General features: G+C 41.8%; 1 protein-coding gene across 1 annotated transcript in view; it reads right to left on the bottom strand.

Moving 5' to 3' along the window:
• LOC147421912 (uncharacterized) overlaps positions 1 to 17,969 on the bottom strand; it is a 91,059-nt gene extending 73,090 nt beyond the window's left edge. Inside the window, exons 1-3 of the mRNA XM_086502986.1 lie at positions 17,722 to 17,969; positions 17,365 to 17,543; positions 17,054 to 17,290 (exon numbers count right to left, since the gene is read on the bottom strand). Of these exons, the coding sequence (XP_086359112.1) occupies positions 17,054 to 17,290; positions 17,365 to 17,543; positions 17,722 to 17,969 (664 nt within the window). The remainder of the gene's footprint in view (positions 1 to 17,053; positions 17,291 to 17,364; positions 17,544 to 17,721) is intronic.
• Positions 17,970 to 18,306: the final 337 nt, after the last annotated feature.

Below are 18,306 nucleotides of genomic sequence, written 5' to 3'. Positions count from 1 at the left end.
CATTTGCCTCATTGGAATTTACATTCGATCTTCCACCACTGAAAAGAGGCAACAAAGTGTCATAAATGTCCTGTAAGCTGACATTACTGTCTCTAGTACATGATAGCAAGGCCCGAACAGAATTTTTCACAAACACAACATCCCGTGAGACCAAGATACGCTTTGTTTGTAGATGATACAACCTGTAACCTTTGCTTTCAGCATTATAACCAACAAAAATACATTTGATAGCCTTATCATCCAATTTTTCAGCGTTGTGTTTGTGGCACCAAAGCATATGTCAAACAACCAAAACCATGCATGTGCTCAATAGAAGGCTTTCTATCATGTCATGCTTCATATGGAGTAATAGACTGCAAAGCTTTTTGTAGGACACATGTTTAGTACATAAGTGGCACACATGATGGCCTCGAGCCAGAACGAATGTGGTAAAGCTTGATTTTTGACCATACATCGTGCCATTTCCATAAGTGACATGTTTTTCCTCTTAGCAACACCATTTTGCTAAGGCATATAAGGCACTGTACATTGGTGTTTTATCCCACGACTAGCTAAAAATGCATTAAATTCATGAGATATATACTCCCCCCCTCGATTGGAGCGGAGGGTGCCCATAGTAAATTTCGAGACATTTTCAGCCATAGCCAGAAATTGTTTGAAGCACATAAAAACTTCAGAGTTTGCTTTAAGCGAAAATACCCATGCATGCCTAGAGTATTTATCAATGAAAGTCACGAAGTAAAGGTAATTTCCCAAGGACAGAGTTTGCATGGGCCCACAAACATCACTATGCACAAGCTGCAACGTGCATGTGGCCCTAATTGAATCATCCTTTGGAAACTTAGAACGCTGCATCTTACCCAAAATACAGCCTTCACAAACATGTTTGATAGGTGCTTAAAGAGGCGGCAAAGAAGCAACCATATCAGATTTCTGCAAACGCAGCAAATTGGCAAAGTTTAGATGCCCAAAACATGCATGCCAAAGTTTTGCATCTGAAATAGCCTTAGAATCCACAACTACATTTGCAAAATTCTGCCCACATTTGTCATATAAAGTGAGCTTATATAGCCCACGACATAATATGCCACATACAACAATTTCATCACCAAAACTGAGATCATGTACTGTACATTTGTCATCCACAAACTTGACTACAAGTCCAAGTCTAGCAAGTGCAGATACATACAAAAGATTCTTCTTGATCCCAGGTACATAAAGTGCATCAACAAGTGTGAAAGAACTGCCATTTGTACTGAGTAAGCACAATATTTCCAACTCCCTGAATCGGATAAGAGGCATTGTTGGCACAAGTGACTGAATTCTGATGAGGGATAGACTCAAGAGAGGTGAACAAATCACGATGTGAGGTAATATGCTTTGTTGCACCACTGTCAAAATACCACACATGTGAATCTGCAGCAACTGACATGTATGCATCATGGACAACAGGATTATAGGTACACTCTGTACCAAAAGCTCATTCTGCATCAACATCAGCATCACAGTCTCCTTTCACAGAAGACTCAACAGTAGCTACATTTGTAGTAGATCCAGCATTTGCAGTGGAACCACCCTCTTTCTTCTTAACCTCTTTGGCCTTCAACTTAGGACACTGCTTGATCAAGTTTTACAGTAATGGCAACGCATCTTCTTTTTTTCCGTATCACCACAACGCAACTTCTTTTTTTCCATATCACCAGAATTTCCAGACCAATTGCTGCCAACAGAAGCATTAGGAACATGTGATTTTCCACTCGTAGAAGAACCATAAGAAGTGGCTACATTGCTATTACCACCCTTTCTTTGAGCAGTAATAAAAGCTTGTTGAATTGCACGCCGTCTAGTTCTGTTTTTCTGGAAAGTGGCTCTTACAATAGCAATGTGCACAATGCATCAAACTTGACAACTTCAGGATTTCCTTAGGTCATAATTCTCCAAGTACTAGCAAAAGTTTGGTAAGAGTCTGGCAAGGCATCAAGAACAGTCTGCACAAGGGAACTGTCTGAAATGACTTCACCTGCAGAAATAAGTTGCTCATTGATATCCTTGACACCAACAAGGAAAGTGTCCATATCATCTTCCTCATGCACAATCTTTGATTCCAACTCTTCACGCAGGCAATTTTAGCCTCATTGCGACTTGCATAAAGACTAGCCAGAATATCCCAAGCCTGTTTGGCAAATTTTGCTGAACAAATGTGGGGAGTAATAGTGCGCTTCATAAACAACGCAATTTATGCACGAGTCTGCGCATCCTTTACATCCAAACGAGCTTGTTCTGTGGTACGCAAATCAACTCTTCCAGGAGCAATCCTTGCAGCAAGACCTGCAACATCCTCAACATCGCCTACATCCTCAGATTCAGGACGTACATCAATTCCTTGCACAATATTGCAGACACCCTTTGGCACAAGAATATGTTGCATCATGTAATTCCACATAGGGTAATTGTCCCCATTCAATCTGTATTCAACAACAAACATCTTGAACACATCTGTGTTGTTGTCAGCCATGGAAAATGTCTGCACCTGATGTGAAAACTGCCCAAAATGAGGAGAAACTGAGTGAGACCAGCATGTGCTATATAGCACAACCCGCAGTAGACTGTGTGGGACATGTTATGCAATAATTGGCACTGATAAAAAATTTGCACAAACTGACGAAATTGCCTATACAGGCCTGCTGACACTTGCCAAAGCTCATTGAAATCTGAGAAAATGAGCAGGGGTGCTCAGGCGACGTTGGCGACTAAGTCGGGGAGGATGTGACCTGCTTTGATACCAATTGTTGGAATTAGGGTTGCAGGGAAATGCACACAGCTTGGAGAGGACGAAGGAAGCTCAAGGCACACAATAGAGAGTGTATTACTTAGTGTGCAATGGAAAGATAGATAGCCCTAGAATGATGGGCGTATATACAATGCACGGGGGAAAAGACCTCCTAGTGAGGGAAACAATGCCCTGGTGGTCCTAAGTGTGTTCACACACATCACTACCACATGTATGGTAACATGTATTACATACGTGCAAAAATTTAAAGTCCACATATACAAGGTATATACAAAAAAGTTCTACAACCGTGCAACCCTACACCCCTGACTAAAAACCAAGCAAGGGGGTTCTCCAATCTCTTTAAAGAAGTGCAAACTCACTAGATAAGATGATGCCCATCGCTTGACTTGTGTTTTCAAATTATCACTAACATATGCCAAAGATGATTATTTAAGAAGTATGAAACCCTGTAACACCATGAATTTATTGAAATCTCTTTGAGCCATGTTATGGATAAGGGATATGTACATTTATTACTCAAGTGCTCATTATGAGCTATGGCCATTTATGCCCGGTCGGCTATTCATTTTTGAGCATTGAAGAATCTATAAATAGATACGTGCAAGAGGAAAATGCTCACTCTTGCACGGGGGGAGATTGCACCTAGTGTCCGTGTCTATTCTTCTCTCCTCTCCTCTCTTGTCTCTTGTTGTGTCGGTGTAGCACTCCACTCTAGGAAGTGCACCTCATGTGCTCTCTCGCTCTATGTCTCTCCCTGTTTCTGTATAGCTCGATTATGCACTTGTGAGATTGCCATGTATGTTGTTTTGTTGGTTTATGATGTGTATTGTGTTATTTTTGGTATTTTGAAGGGCCTTCCCTGGCTCTCATTGTAGTAATTAGAGCTATGTTGATGGTAGCTCTTGCCCTCGCGCATCCGCATGAGCTCCCTCTACTCGGTAAACTAGGGCTTGGGTGGATTACATGTGCAAAGAGACTTAGAGCTCTGTGTGTGTTTTGAGGGGAGGAGTGTGTGTGAGTATTGCAACAAAACCCACAAGGGGATGATTGTTGGGGTGCAATTTTTGTTGCACCACGAGAACTCCCTCTATCCATGTAGATTTCCCAATGTGTGCAGAGGCATGTGAAACCATGTGATGTCCTATAGCCAATTTGAAGATTCATGTGTAAAGGTCAAAGAGCCAAGGGGCACCTTGCCTCTTAGGGGAAAAGTATCTTGGGTCTTAGAGAGGTGGAATCAATACTGGTTGAGCCTACATAAGGTCTTGTAATCACGTGTGAATATGAACAAACATGAAGCTACTCTTGTCTACATTTTAGCTCATTGTTCATTAAGTTAATCTCTCTCTCTCTCAATCATTATCTAATCTACATGATTAATCCATAGATGCAACACTTACTTATCCTCCCCAAACCTAACAAAGAAGAGAAAAGAAGAGTATGCGGCCGTAAATGGGTGCGCATAAGAATTCATTTGAGAAGGCTTCAAAGAATGGATATGCAGATTGAATGCTAGATCAAAATAGGATTTGTTTGGGAGTGAGCCCCATATAGGGTACAATTACTATCATCCCAAGTAGGTGAGCCTACATTCATGCTACATGTTCTCTATTTTGGTCTTTAACAACCAAGGTTCTCAATTAAAGGAGCTGTGTATGCTTAGTGGCCATGGAGTTCCAAAGTGTGAAGTTTTGAAGTGGGTTACAGAGGTTTTGGGAGGTTTTCATCCATGCTTGAAATGTTATCTAGGAGGTTTTGGAGCACAACACATGAGAGTAGGACAAACTTAAGTGTACCACATGCTATAAATCCACCGCTTACTTAACATTGAAGCTTTAGATTGAGTAGATGGAAGCTGTAAGAGCCAAAATTTTGACTTTCAAAAACGCAAGGTTTTTGAAATGTTTCTCTAAGAACTTTGGTGGAAGATACGGGTTTCATGGCAACTACACTTGTAGGCAAACATGTTAAGCACTCCTCTCTCTTAGTTAGGTATGTAGTCCCCCTTCTTTTGTATGACAAGTTGTGAAGTAACCCATTAGGGTTAGTACGACTAGTTGCCATAGTTGCATGATACTACATACAAACCCTCTAACCACATGAACCTCTATCAAGTGTGGTTATGTGTGTGAGAAAAAGAGAGGATGATGTGAGAAATAGAGGATTACAGTATAGCAAGAGGCTTACGGTCTACCAAATAATGTAACTATAGAAAGGTGTAGCTGTAAGGAAAGGTGTGGTTAAGAATTCTTGGGGAAGGAATGTGGAAATGTACCCAATGCTAAGCTACAATTGCACCCAAGGTTTAGCCAAGACATTTTCATCTATATTAGTTTGTGTGTATGTGTGTGTAAGTTAAAGGTTGATAATGTAGACCCTCTATAAGTGTGTGTGTGTGCACATGTGCACAACTCTCTCTCTCTCTCTCTCTCTCTCTCTCTCTCTCTCTCTCTCTCTCTCTCTCTCTCTCTCTCTCTCTCTCTCTCTCTCTCTCTCTCTTCTCAGAGCTTGCAGATCTCTAAAAGCAAGGCATGGCACAAGGTGACGTTGGTTGAGTAGTCTCATGACAAGCTGCTAAGCATAATGTGACTCCCACAAGGTAGCAAAAAACTCTCCTCAAGCTCCCACTACATCAAGAACCAGCATGCTAACATGGGGGGAGCCCTAGTAGAGCAATACAACTGGCATTGCCTTATGGCAAGGGGCCCTTTTTTGCATTTTCCTCTCAAGCACTATGTGATCCCGAGAGTGTGTACTTTGGACACGAAGGATCATAGTTTCAGGGATGTGTTGAGGTTTTCATGCATAAACCTTTGGTATGTGACTAGAGCTCCCCTGAGCCGCCTCATTCAATAAGCCGATAGTCCCCATGAAACCAGAGCCTTTGCATTGTTTCAATATACTCTACATTCCTCCACATAGAAATTACTACTTCATAGGTATACCTCTACTCCCAGCTTGTTAAGACGATCTTAGTCTATCCAACAACTTCATTCTTACGAGACTTCCTTTACGATCAATTGTAAGAACCATTAGCTCATTGCAATTAAGCCAATAAGAAGCCAAGATATTTCACATATACATTTGATCCTAAAATGAACAAGGGACTTATAAGCCCACAACTGGGAATTTTTTTTGAGCCACCAAGTTAGGCTCTTGTGAGATTCCAAGCATTGGGTATCTAAAGAAGATGTCATCAAGGCAACGAGTAGAACTTATCAATGTTAGGAGTATTTTTTCAATTTATCATATATATTACAAGAAGGTTCTAGTAGGGGGTACCAATTGGAGTTTATTCTAATGTAACAGAGAATCATAGGAGATGCTTGGAGAGATATAGAGGAGCGAGAAGAGGAAGGAGGCTACGTGGAGGCCATGCTCCTCCCTTCCCAATTTGGGAATGTGGGATCGTTCTCTCTCTCTCTCTCTCTCTCTCTCTCTCTCTCTCTCTCTCTCTCTCTCTCTCTCTCTCTCTCTCTCTCTCTCTCTCTACGTGAGTCGCACACTTCATCGGGGTCTACTTGCAGCCTTGCGTTGTGTGCGTTGCTGATGAGTCGTCGGAGGGAGACGGCTTGAAGATGTCGAGGCATCTTCCACCTATTGCATTTTTTTTAAAGTCTACCAGTAGGTGAGTTGAATAATAGTAAGGAGCATTGTATAACTATTATTTGAACTCATCGTTACAAACTTCCCCCCAAAACAAAAGAAATTTGAGTCTTTTGATTTCCATATGCATTCTAAACATTGTATGTATCCACAAGCTTAGTACACAAATGTTGCACTTTAAATGTTACACTAAGAGAGAGAGAGAGAGAGAGAGAGAGAGAGAGAGAGAGAGAGAGAGAGAGAGAGGAATTGATGAACAAAAACTCATTTTCATTGCAAAATAGGGGTAACATGCTACGCATTGTAGAAATTTATAAAGAGAGTATACATCAATATAGGGCCATGACGAGTTCAATACACACATTGGGTGTTTAAGGCTCTACATTTTGGAAAGTATAACAATTTACAATGGGGATTTTTGTATTTTGATATAAAAGGGCTTGCACAACTTGTCCTCCAAGGTGACCAAGGTACCGAAAAACTTTGTCTTCGGCCTCCATGTCGTATTTAAAGTGTTACCATATACATGTAGTAGTGATGTGTGTGAACACACTAGGACCGCCGCAGCATTTTTTCCCTCTTTAGGAGGTTTTTTCCCCCGTGCATTGTATATACGCCCATCACTCTAGGGCTATCTATCTTTCCATTGCACACTAAGTAACATACTCTCTATTGTGTGCCTTGAGCTTCCTTCATCTTCTCCAAGCTGTGTGTGTTTCTCTGCAACCCTAATTCCATCAATTGGTATTGGAGTAGGTCACGTCCTCCCGGGCTTAGTCGCCAGCTGCTCCAACACACGCCTGCTCACTTTCTCAGATTTCAGTGAGCTTTGGCGAGCGTTCGCAGGTCGACAACAATTTTGGGAATACTCGAAGAGCTCGGTCTGCTCAGAATTTTGATTTGGGCTCATTTTGGCCTTTGTTTCCACTACAGGCAGTACTGCACAGGCTATTTCGTCATTTTGTGCAGAATTTCTGTCAGTGCCGTTTTCTGCATAACAGGTGCCTTATAGTCTTCTACGGTTTATGCTATATAGCACAGGTTGTTCCCGCTCCGTTTCTCCTATTTTTGGGCAGTTTTCGCATCAGGTGCAACATTTACCATGGCTAACAACAACAACACAGATGTGTTCAAGATGTTTGCTGTTGAGGACAGGTTGGATGGGGACAACTACCCTATGTGGGCTTATATGATGCAACATGTTCTTGTGTCAAAGGGTGTCTGGAACATTGTGCAGGGCATTGATGTACGTCTTGGTTCTGAGGATATAGGCGATGTTGAGGATGTTGCAGGTCTTGCTGCAAGGATTGCAGCTGTTAGAGTTGTTTTGCCTACGACAGAACAAGCTCATTGGGATGTTAAGGATGCGCAGGCTCATGCATTGATTGCGTTGTCTGTGAAGCGCACCATTGTTCCTCACATCCGTTTAGCAAAATCTGCAAAACAGGCTTGGGATATTTTAGCAGGTCTTTATGCAAGCCGCAATGATGCTAAAATTGCTTTGTTGCGTAAAAAGCTGGAGTCGAATATTATGCATGAGGAAGATGATATGGACACTTTCCTTGCTAGTGTCAAGGATATCAATGAGCAGCTTATTTCTGCAGGTGAAGTCATTTCAGACAGTTCCCTTGTGCAGACTGTTCTTGATGCCTTACCAGATTTCTACGAGACTTTTGCTAGTACTTGGAGACTCATGACCCAAGGAAATCCTAAAGTTGTCAAGTTTGATGCATTATGCACATTGCTGTTGCAAGAGTCACTTTCTAGAAAAAACAGGACTAGGCAGTGTGCAGTTGAACAGGCTTTTATTGCTTCTCAAAGAAAGGGTGGTAACAGTAATGCAACCACTTCTTATGGTTCTGCTGCGAGTGGCAAAAATTCTGTTCCTAATGCTTTTGCTGGCAGCACTTCGTCTGGCAATTATGGTGATAAGGGCAAAAAGAAGATGCGTTGCCATTATTGTAAAGCTAATGATCACTTGATCAAGTCGTGTCCTAAGTTGAAGGCCAAAGAGGCTAAGAAGAAAGAGGGTGGTTCCACTGCAAATGCTGGTTCCACTACAAATGCAGCCATTGTTGAGTCTTCTGTGAAAGGAGACTGTGTTGCTGATGTTGATGCAGAATGGGCTTTTAGCACAGAGTGCACTTACAATCCTGCTGTCCATGATGCATGCTTGTCAGTTGCTGCAGATTCACATGTGTGGTATTTCGACAGTGGTGCTACAAAGCACATTACCTCACATCGTGAATTGTTTACCTCTCTCGAGTCAGTCCCTCATGGGAATTCAGTCACTTGTGCCAACAACGCCTCTTATCCAGTTCAGGGAGTTGGAAAGATTGTGCTCACTGCTGCTAATGGCAGTTCCTTCACACTTGTTGATGCACTTTATGTACCTGGGATCAAGAAGAATCTCTTGTCTGTATCCGCACTTGCTAGACTTGGACTTGTAGTCAAATTTGTGGATGACAGATGTACAGTTCATGATCTCAGTTTTAGTGATGAAATTGTTCATCTGGGCTTTTGTGCTGTGGGCTGTATAAGCTCACTTTGTATGACAAGTGTGGACAAAATTTTGCAAATGCTGTTGCAAATTCAAGGGCTATTTCAGATGCAAAACTTTGGCATGCACGTTTTGGTCATCTGAATTTTGCCAGTTTGCTGCGTTTGCAGAAATCTGATATGGTTGCTTCTTTGCCGCCTCTTGAAGCACCTGTCAAACATGTTTGTGAAGGCTGTATTTTGGGTAAGATGCAGCGTTCTAAGTTTCCAAAGGATGGTTCAGTTCGGGCCACATGCAGGTTGCAGCTTGTACATAGTGATGTTTGTAGGCCCATGCAAACTCCGTCCTTGGGTAAATACCTGTACTTCGTGACTTTCATTGATGACTACTCCAGGCATGCATGGGTATTTCCGCTTAAAGAGAATTCCGAAGTTTTCATGTGCTTCAAACAATTTTTGGATATGGTTGAAAATGTCTCGAAATGTACTATGGACACCCTCCGTTCCGATCGAGGGGGGGAGTATATGTCTCATGAATTTAATGCATTTCTGGCTAGTCGTGGGATAAAACACCAATGTACAGTGCCTTATACGCCTCAACAAAATGGTGTTGCTGAGAGGAAAAACAGGTCATTGACGGAAATGGCACGATGTATGGTCAAAAGTCAAGCTTTATCGCATTCTTTTTGGCTTGAGGCCATCATGTGTGCCACTTATGTACTTAACAAGTGTCCTACGAAAGCTTTGGTGTCTATTACTCCATATGAAGCATGGCATGATAGAAAGACTTCTATTGAGCACATGCATGTTTTTGGCTGTTTGGCATATGCTTTGGTGCCACAAGTGCAGCGCAGAAAATTGGATGATAAGGCTGTCGAATGTATTTTTGTTGGTTATAGTGCTGAAAGCAAAGGTTACAGGTTGTATCATCTGCAAACAAAACGTATTCTGGTTTCTCGGGATGTAGTGTTTGTGGAAGATTCTGTTCAGCCCTTGCTGTCATGTACTAGAGACAATAATGTAAGCTCACAGGACATTTATGACACTTTGTTGCCTCTTTTCAGTGGTGGAAATACAAATGTAAGTTCCAATGAGGCAAATGTACAACCTATGGGGGTTTCTGAAAATGTTTTAGATCAGCCTATTACTGATGCAGATGTACATGATGTACTTGATGAGGAAAGGGCTGAAAATGAGCAGGCTAGAGGTATGCCAAAATGGCTGGCGCACACTTTGCATGACAGTAAATTGGATGCACCTTTGTCTAGTCGTACTCGTTCAGGCTCTCGCCATGCATCTTATGCATCAGATTGTTATGCTTTGGCTGTGTCTAGTTTACATGATGTTGAGGAGCCTCTGTCTTTTGATGAAGCACAGAATTCAGAAAATTGGATGGTTGCCATGCAATCAGAATATGATGCACGTATAGAAAATGACACATGGACTTTATGTGATTTGCCTCCTGGCAAAAAGGCCATTGGTACGAAGTGGGTTTACAAGTTGAAACGCAAGCCGGATGGTGAGATCGATCGCCATAAGGCTCGACTTGTTGCAAAGGGTTATGCACAACAAAAAGGCATAGATTATGAAGAGACTTTTGCTCCCACTTGTCGTATGACTACTGTGCGTTTTCTATGTGCATTGGCAGCTCATTTTGGTTGGGATGTACATCAATCAGACATTGTTACTGCTTTCTTGAATGGTGACATATTTGAGGAAGTTTATGTAACGCAACCTCGCGGTTTTGTCATAAAAGGACAAGAGGACAAAGTGTGCAGATGTAAGAAGGCTTTGTATGGGTTGAAGCAATCTCCTCGTGCTTGGTATGAGAAAGCTGACACTCATTTGGTTAAACGAGGCTTTCGCAACAGTCCAACAGAAAGCACATTGTATGTAAAGCGTGAGGGTGATGTACTTCTCATTGTGGTTCTTTATGTTGATGATTTGCTAATCACTGGACCAAATGAGAGACATATTGCTGAATTTAAGGCTGATTTGAATGCTACTTTCAAGATGAAAGATTTGGGGCTGTTGCATCATTATTTGGGTATACAGTTTAAGCAATGTGATGGTGGTATTGCCTTGTGTCAGAAAAGTTACATAAAGACATTGCTATGTAAGTTTGGACTTGAGGATTGCAAACCTATTGCCACTCTCATGGAAACAGGTTTGAAGTTGAGTCTACATGATGCTGGCGATCCTGCTGATGTCACTATTTACCAAATTGTTGTTGGCTACCTCATTTATGTATGCAACACGAGGCCGGATATTCAGTTTGCAGTCTCACAGGTCAGCAGATTTATGCATAGCCCAGGGTCTAAGCATTGGCAGGCTGTCAAGAGGATTTTCCGCTACCTTAGTGGCACTTTACATCTTGGCTTGTTTTATCCCAAGGGGGGATCATTGCCGCCAGACTTACATGCTTTTTCGGCCTCAGATTGGGCTGGTTGTTTTGACACGCGAGTGTCCACAAGTGGTTTTTGTTTCATGCTTGGCAGATCATGTATATCATGGTTGAGCAAGAAGCAACCTACTATGGCCACTTCGAGTTGTGAGGCTGAGTACAAGGCAGTCTTCACAGCTACGGTTGAGTGTGTATGGTTCAGACGCCTTATGGCTGATTTGGGTGTTGGACAAGACACTGCCAACACTATCTACACTGACAATCAGAGTGCATTGGCAGTTGCGAGGAACCCAATTTTTCATGCTCGCACAAAGCACATTGAGGTGCATTACCACTATGTCAGGGAGAGGCTCTCAGCAAGAGAGATCAACTTGAAGATCTTTTCACAAAGGCATTGTCTCGTGAGAAGCTTGAAGCTTTCCGCAAAGCTTTGGGCTTACTCCCCTTTGTGGACTGATCCTGTCCTCAGGGCATGGCACTTCCCTTTACTCATGTGCCAGCTCTTGTTCACCGCATCACTCCAGGGGGGATTTGTTACCATATACATGTGGTAGTGATGTGTGTGAACACACTAGGACCGCCGGGGCATTTTTTCCCTCTTTAGGAGGTTTTTTCCCCGGTGCATTGTATATATGCCCATCACTCTAGGGCTATCTATCTTTCCATTACACACTAAGTAACATACTCTCTATTGTGTGCCTTGAGCTTTCTTCGTCTTCTCCAAGCTGTGTGTGTTTCTCTGCAACCTAATTCCAACATAAAGTTATGGATCGCTATGACCAAACAATGTAAAAGGTTTCTATAGTTATAATGAGGCATGATCTACAAAACAAACAAAAAATATTGACAAGTTACTTAAATTATGTCTCAAACTGCATGGCAAGAACTTGGAATAATGAAAAATGAAAGTACTTACTATATCAAGAAGTGAAAGTCTACCATAGTTGTTTGCACACTAGTGAGGATAACATAGGAGTATAAGTAAGAGAAAATTTTACTTTGCACCAATTTGTTTGGGCAAAGGTTGAAGAAAACCATTGATCCAACATCCTCATGAAGTTATTTAAATATGCACAAGAGGATGTGAAGTGACCGCTCCTCTACCAAGGTAGAGAAAAAAATGACCACAAGATAACAAAATCACAACTAGGACAATGAAAAGACCTTACAATGTGACACCACACAAAACTCTATGTTGCTAGAAGAGATACTCACAATTTGGTGGAAGTTTTCCTTTGAGCAAGTTGTTGCAATCACAACTAGGACAATGAAAAGACCTTACAATGTGACACCGCACAAAACTCTATGTTGCTAGAAGAGGTACTCACAATTTGGTGGAAGTTTTCCTTTGATCAAGTTGTTGCAATCACTTGCTTGACATTGAAAAAACATATTATAGCTATGCTCCTCTTGTCCCTTCAATTCTTCAAACCAAGGAGAATTCCCTTCCAATGGCGATTGAAAATTCCACCGTCTCCAAACATGGTGAGAGTGAGGAGCGGATGGTTGTATGTATACATTTCCACCTTTGATGAGATCTTCTGGCACATAGACTTCATCTTGCTTGCTTGGTGTCAAAAAGGGAGGTGGGAGGGAGAGAGAAAGGAGAGGAGCTTTTTTGGTGTGAGAATGGGAGGTGGAGTGGGAGAGAAGGGGGAGGAGCTTTTCTGGTGCTACAATGGAGGTAAGAGAAGGTGGATGAGCTCACTAGGTGTGCCAATGATAGTGGAAGAGGGAGAGGAGGAGAAGCTTGCATGGTGCTCACCAATGGAAATGCGAGAAGGTGAGTAGAGAGAGAATGTTGGAGTAGAGTATGAGTATGATTGTTGCAGCAATGTAGGGCTTGGGAAAGAAGATCTAGAGAGAGACAATCACATTTTAGCTATGGGATAGGTTTGTAAAACCTTTTAAGAGTTTGAAATGATGTTTTGAAAAGCTTTAAAAAATCATTTTTTAGGATTTCAAGTGCATGTTTTTTACTTTTAAAGGTTCAAAAATGTTTTTTTGACCATAAAATGGGTTGGGTGGGTTGGGCGGAGGGGGGGGTTGAGGAATATATAAAATTTGAAAATTTTAAATTTTTAGAGTATTTTCAAATCCGGGTCAAAAATAGGAGGAAAGGAGGTCAAAGTAGTCCCCCATCTCCCTCTCCCCCTCCCCCCTCTCACCTTCTCACTAGGTAAGAAGCCTTTAAACTGTGCAAGACTACCTTGTCCCCTTACTTTTTTGAGGGTATAGAGTGTGTTTAGCACCCTCTTTCTATTGGTTTGCCTCTAATTAGGTTTACCTCTAATTAACCTTTATCCCAAATGACCCTAGAGGGTTCATATTTTTCCTAATGTGGTAGAGTGTGCCATGGGAATAAAAGAATTTATATTGATATATAGAGAAAATTGAGAAAATATTTTGTGTTGGCGATTCAAAAATTGTTACCGCAAGGGTGAAGCACAATCAAGGTCTAGATAATTCTCTTTGAGTCATACATTAATGGCCTTTAAGACGGCTCTTCAACAAGAGTTTTATATTATTCTCTTTCACTCATACACTAGAGGCCTTTAAGATGGCTCTTTCAAGGACATAATTTTTTAGTGAGCATTTTTCGGCGAGCGCTTTTTGGAATCCGACGAGCAGATTCCAAAAAGATTTTTTCTCCCTTTTCAACTTTGTTCTCTCTCTTTCTCTCTCTCTCTTTCTCTTAGATATGTGTGTGCTTTGACGATGGTTGTATGTGTGTAAAAAAAAAAGTGGTAAATGGTTCTATCACTATACCACCCAAGATTCTTCTTCTCCATCGTCATCTTCCTCTCTCTCTGTCTCTCTCTCTTAGATATGCGTGTGCTTTGACGATGGTTGTATGTATGTTAAAAAAGAAAGTGGTAAATGGTTCTATCACTACACCACCCAAACTTCTTTTTCTCCATCGTCTCATCTTCCTCTCTCTCTCTCTCTCTCTCTCTATCAAGCATTTATAATTTATAATTCTCTCTCTGTCAATATTCTCTTACTCAAACATGCGGCTTGTCTTCTCAAATGTTGTGACATATGTTTGGCAACAAGATAAACCACCAACAAGACAAGTGTCCTTCTATTTTGTAACACTTGTGAGCACTTGCACACATGCAACAAATTAATTTCAATGGTTTACACTCCATAATAATGGAAATCAATTTTGAACAACATTTAAAGATTGCAATAAAAACACCACAAACTGTTTTAAAAGGGTTTAGAGTACACAACTTAAAACAACAACTATAATAAGATAGATATGGAGAAAAAAAAGGTACAATATGCTTATATAGTGTCAAGACCTTATTTCTCCAATATTAGCAAGAAAAGGTGAGATCTAGTTGTTTTTGTTGGCTCCATTGGTTATTCCATGCCCGACAATGTGTGTCATCCACACTTCTACCCAAGCCTCCACATATCGTTCGAAGGATGCACACTCCTGTGGGGTGTGAAAACCATGTTCCCCCCAAACCATACTTGCATTGTTGGCTAGTGCTGCAACTTGTTCGATATCCCCTTCGGTTGGATGTGCATTGAAATCAAGGTTTTGCATGGTGTTGAATAAAGAGTTTGTGGCCTCATCGATTGCACGGAGAGAGTCCGTGTAGTTGTGTGCACTCTGTGCTGTGCATATTGCATTCATAGCATATACACTATTGAGAATATAATGGCATGCACGTTGTTGATGGGGTCAACACAGGGATGGGGTTAACCACTCCGATCGTGTTATCCTCAATTTCCCCTAGGCATGATAAATATGTGAATGAGAGAAAACTCAAGGAATAAGTTTAGAAAATACATACTCAGTGAAGAGACTTGCGCATGAATGAATGAATGAAACATTGTGTTCTTCTGGCTATTTATAAAAAAACCCCAAGAGTCTTTACTTCAAGGGTCATTCACACCATGTCCTTTGCAATATTTTCACTTAGAGTATTACGAGTACGAAAAACACACTAAAAGATTAACCACCATTGATTGACTTGCCTTCAAAAATTAAACTTAGTTACAAAAATAAAAATCAACATAGAGCAAACACATATGAGATTGAGCAAAAATTAAAACATAGTACGACCAACCTGTAAGTTCAGGTGTGCCATTACATAGAAATAAGTTAATATGGAGTAATCAATACAAGTCACGAATTAGGTTCTCGGTGGCCGCAAATCCTGTGGGGGTTGCACTACCGGAGCGTGTGCAGGTGGGGGCCCCATGGGCAGTGTGGGAAATAGTGGCCAATAGAGCGGTTGACCATAGCTTGGCTAACAAGGAACTATGGCTGCAGGTCTACTCAGAGGAGGAGCAGATGACACAACCAACTCTTGGCAAAGTCGTAAAGGAGACGGGGGTGGATGTGACTGTGCTCTACGAGATACCTCGCCCACATGAAGAGTCGATCCTAGACCAGTGGGAAGCCATTGTTGCGGTTGAATACATGCCAAGAACAATTTCTTGTTCCGATCAATGCTAATACAATGTCATTGTAGACGCTCGCACTCCATTTCCAAGCCACCACAACCTGCTAGACTATCTAAAACTGCATCCCCAACCTTTGTGAAGGTACCCAACAACCACCTATTTACAAAAGCACAAACATTAGCAGACATTTCAATGGCACATTAGCGGAGTAGTTCAATGGCAAGAACCAAGCATAAAGGTGCCCTTCTTGACTTATCGAGCAAAGAACTCGCTCTTCTCCACTCCAGACCGAAATGGTGCTCTAAGGACATCTAGCGTCTATGGCTTGTCCTGTAGTGGCTCTCGGATCATGTCACAATCAAACTTAAACCCATCATTGTCAGCTCCCACATCTCCTACTTAACGATCATACAGTGGAATCACTAGAAGGCCTTCAATTTTACGTGTGAACATGACTAGCAATAAGGTCGCGACCTGCAATATGAGTACTGTCTCAAAACAAAACACACACAAATATCTACCAACCGTGAAATTTGTGGTGAAAGAGAACTTACTGGATCCGTGAAGTCATCTATTACAGTGTATGTGAGTGACACCATACGAAGAAAGATAGTGCGAGGATGACAAAAATTGTTCAAGCGGGCCTCCTTGGTGATATGAGTGCCAAGTGGTCTTCCTGACACGCCGTGACTACTGCGCCATCCGATAGTGAAAACTTTGCAGCCAAGGTGAACACACTGGAAATAAGCTCGACAGAGAATTCCATTAGGGTATGCCACCAATGCTGAAATCAAGTTTGCAATGTGTGGGAAGGTCTGTCCACACAAGTCGCACCCCTACAAGCCGTTGATCAGGCTCCATTTTGCCGGAATGTGAGAGAGATCCAATCAAATAGTGGATCACTTGAAGGCTCCTGCAATACATAAATACCATGTAAAAGAAGATTGAGAGAGTGCTTGCCAAAGTCAAAGTGGGAGCCAAAGTGTCATAAACTCACTTAGAAGAAATCTTTGGATCCATGATAGCCTTTTGTAGATGGCATACACTAGCAAGTACTGCGAGATGTACTGGGTCTACCCTAACACTTAAGATTTTTGCCATTTGTGCATCAGAGTGAGTCAAAACTGTGTCAAACACAAAATTTAATGAAATGTTAGGTATCACAAATAATTTGTTGTCAAAACAGACATTTGTTTGTGGTGGCATTTCTTATCTAGTGGAAAGGAGTCAAGTGGTTCGGATGGCCGAATAGAAACTGGGTGGCTGCCCTCACTTTGAATAAAAAGGACTGGATCTCTGTGACTCCAAGTGACATTCAGAATCACCTTGCTCATAATCTGACCCGCCAACTTCGTGCTCGATCCTTTCGCTCTGAAACTCTGAAAACTCTAAAAAATTATTGATGACTGGTCGTCCTCTCTTCTTGCCCTGTTTATGTCTGTCCTGAGCAGTTTTTGGGCTTTGACGGCCTTTGGTCGTGCTAGGGAAAATGGCATCGATGGGAGGCTGATTGCTGGTGACACTTTCGCTTTTGCCCTTACCCTTAACCTTCTTGTGCAATGCTGCAAGTCCACAAAAAAGTGAGGACACTATATAAAATTAAACACATTACTTCAACAAGAAAAACATTACTTACCTTTGTATGCTTCAGCTTCGTCTTTGGGATAGTCTCTCCACATTTCCTTACCATGGAGCTTCTCTATCCAATTGTCAGGATAGAGACCACTCTCCTCTTTCTCAAACTCCACCCACACATAGCTAGGATGCTCGGGGTATGGACTGCGAAGGCATATTTTAATGGCGCCCAACCACAATCTACAAAAAACAAGAGGAATAACTCCACCATTCATAACAAAAAATTATAATATTGTATAATACAATACATATATAGCATGCATCAGTCAATACAAGTGAAATGGGGCTGCTCCTCTGCGTTGTGGATAGTTTGCTTCCATCACACAGAAGCCTTGCCAAAGTGCTTTTGTCAAAAAACCTGCAGTGCATCGCTAAGGGACGTGCCATATCCGCCATCTCCTCAAGGTCGCACTTCACAATTGTGCACTCAACCTTTGGTGTAGAGAATTCATCCAACCGCTCCCGCAATGCACAATCTTTCCACGCATGGAGCCAGTGGTTGCCATCCCAAACAATGAGTATTTTCTCCTCTATGTGAGAGAGCTCGAGGATGTCTCTAATTTGGTCATCAAATGTGGCAGCTTTGGACACAATGAAGCGAGCCATCGCGGGCTGGTAACCTCTTTCAACTATAGAGGTCACGAGTTCAGCCACACAGTCATCATTCATTCTAATGGCCAGTTTGACCAAAAGACGACAAACGGGGATGTGAGGTAACAAGTGATTGTATGACACAACATGTGCATCAATCCAACCCAATGAGATGTGGGTATCAACCACATATCCAACAAATCGGTAAGAGGATCATTACCCATGATTTTCGCCTCCACTGGTCAAATGAGGCACTTGCATCATCGTCAAAACGGACGTTTCATCCACGGCACCGCTCTCTTGAGTGGTGTGCACATGATTTTCTTCTTGGATGATTTGAATCGTCATCTCT

This window comes from Adiantum capillus-veneris, chromosome 27 (genome assembly GCF_014529385.1).
Source record: "Adiantum capillus-veneris isolate H3 chromosome 27, ASM1452938v2, whole genome shotgun sequence".
Taxonomy (NCBI): Eukaryota; Viridiplantae; Streptophyta; class Polypodiopsida; order Polypodiales; family Pteridaceae; genus Adiantum; species Adiantum capillus-veneris.
This window is presented reverse-complemented; position numbering and strand designations above follow the sequence as displayed.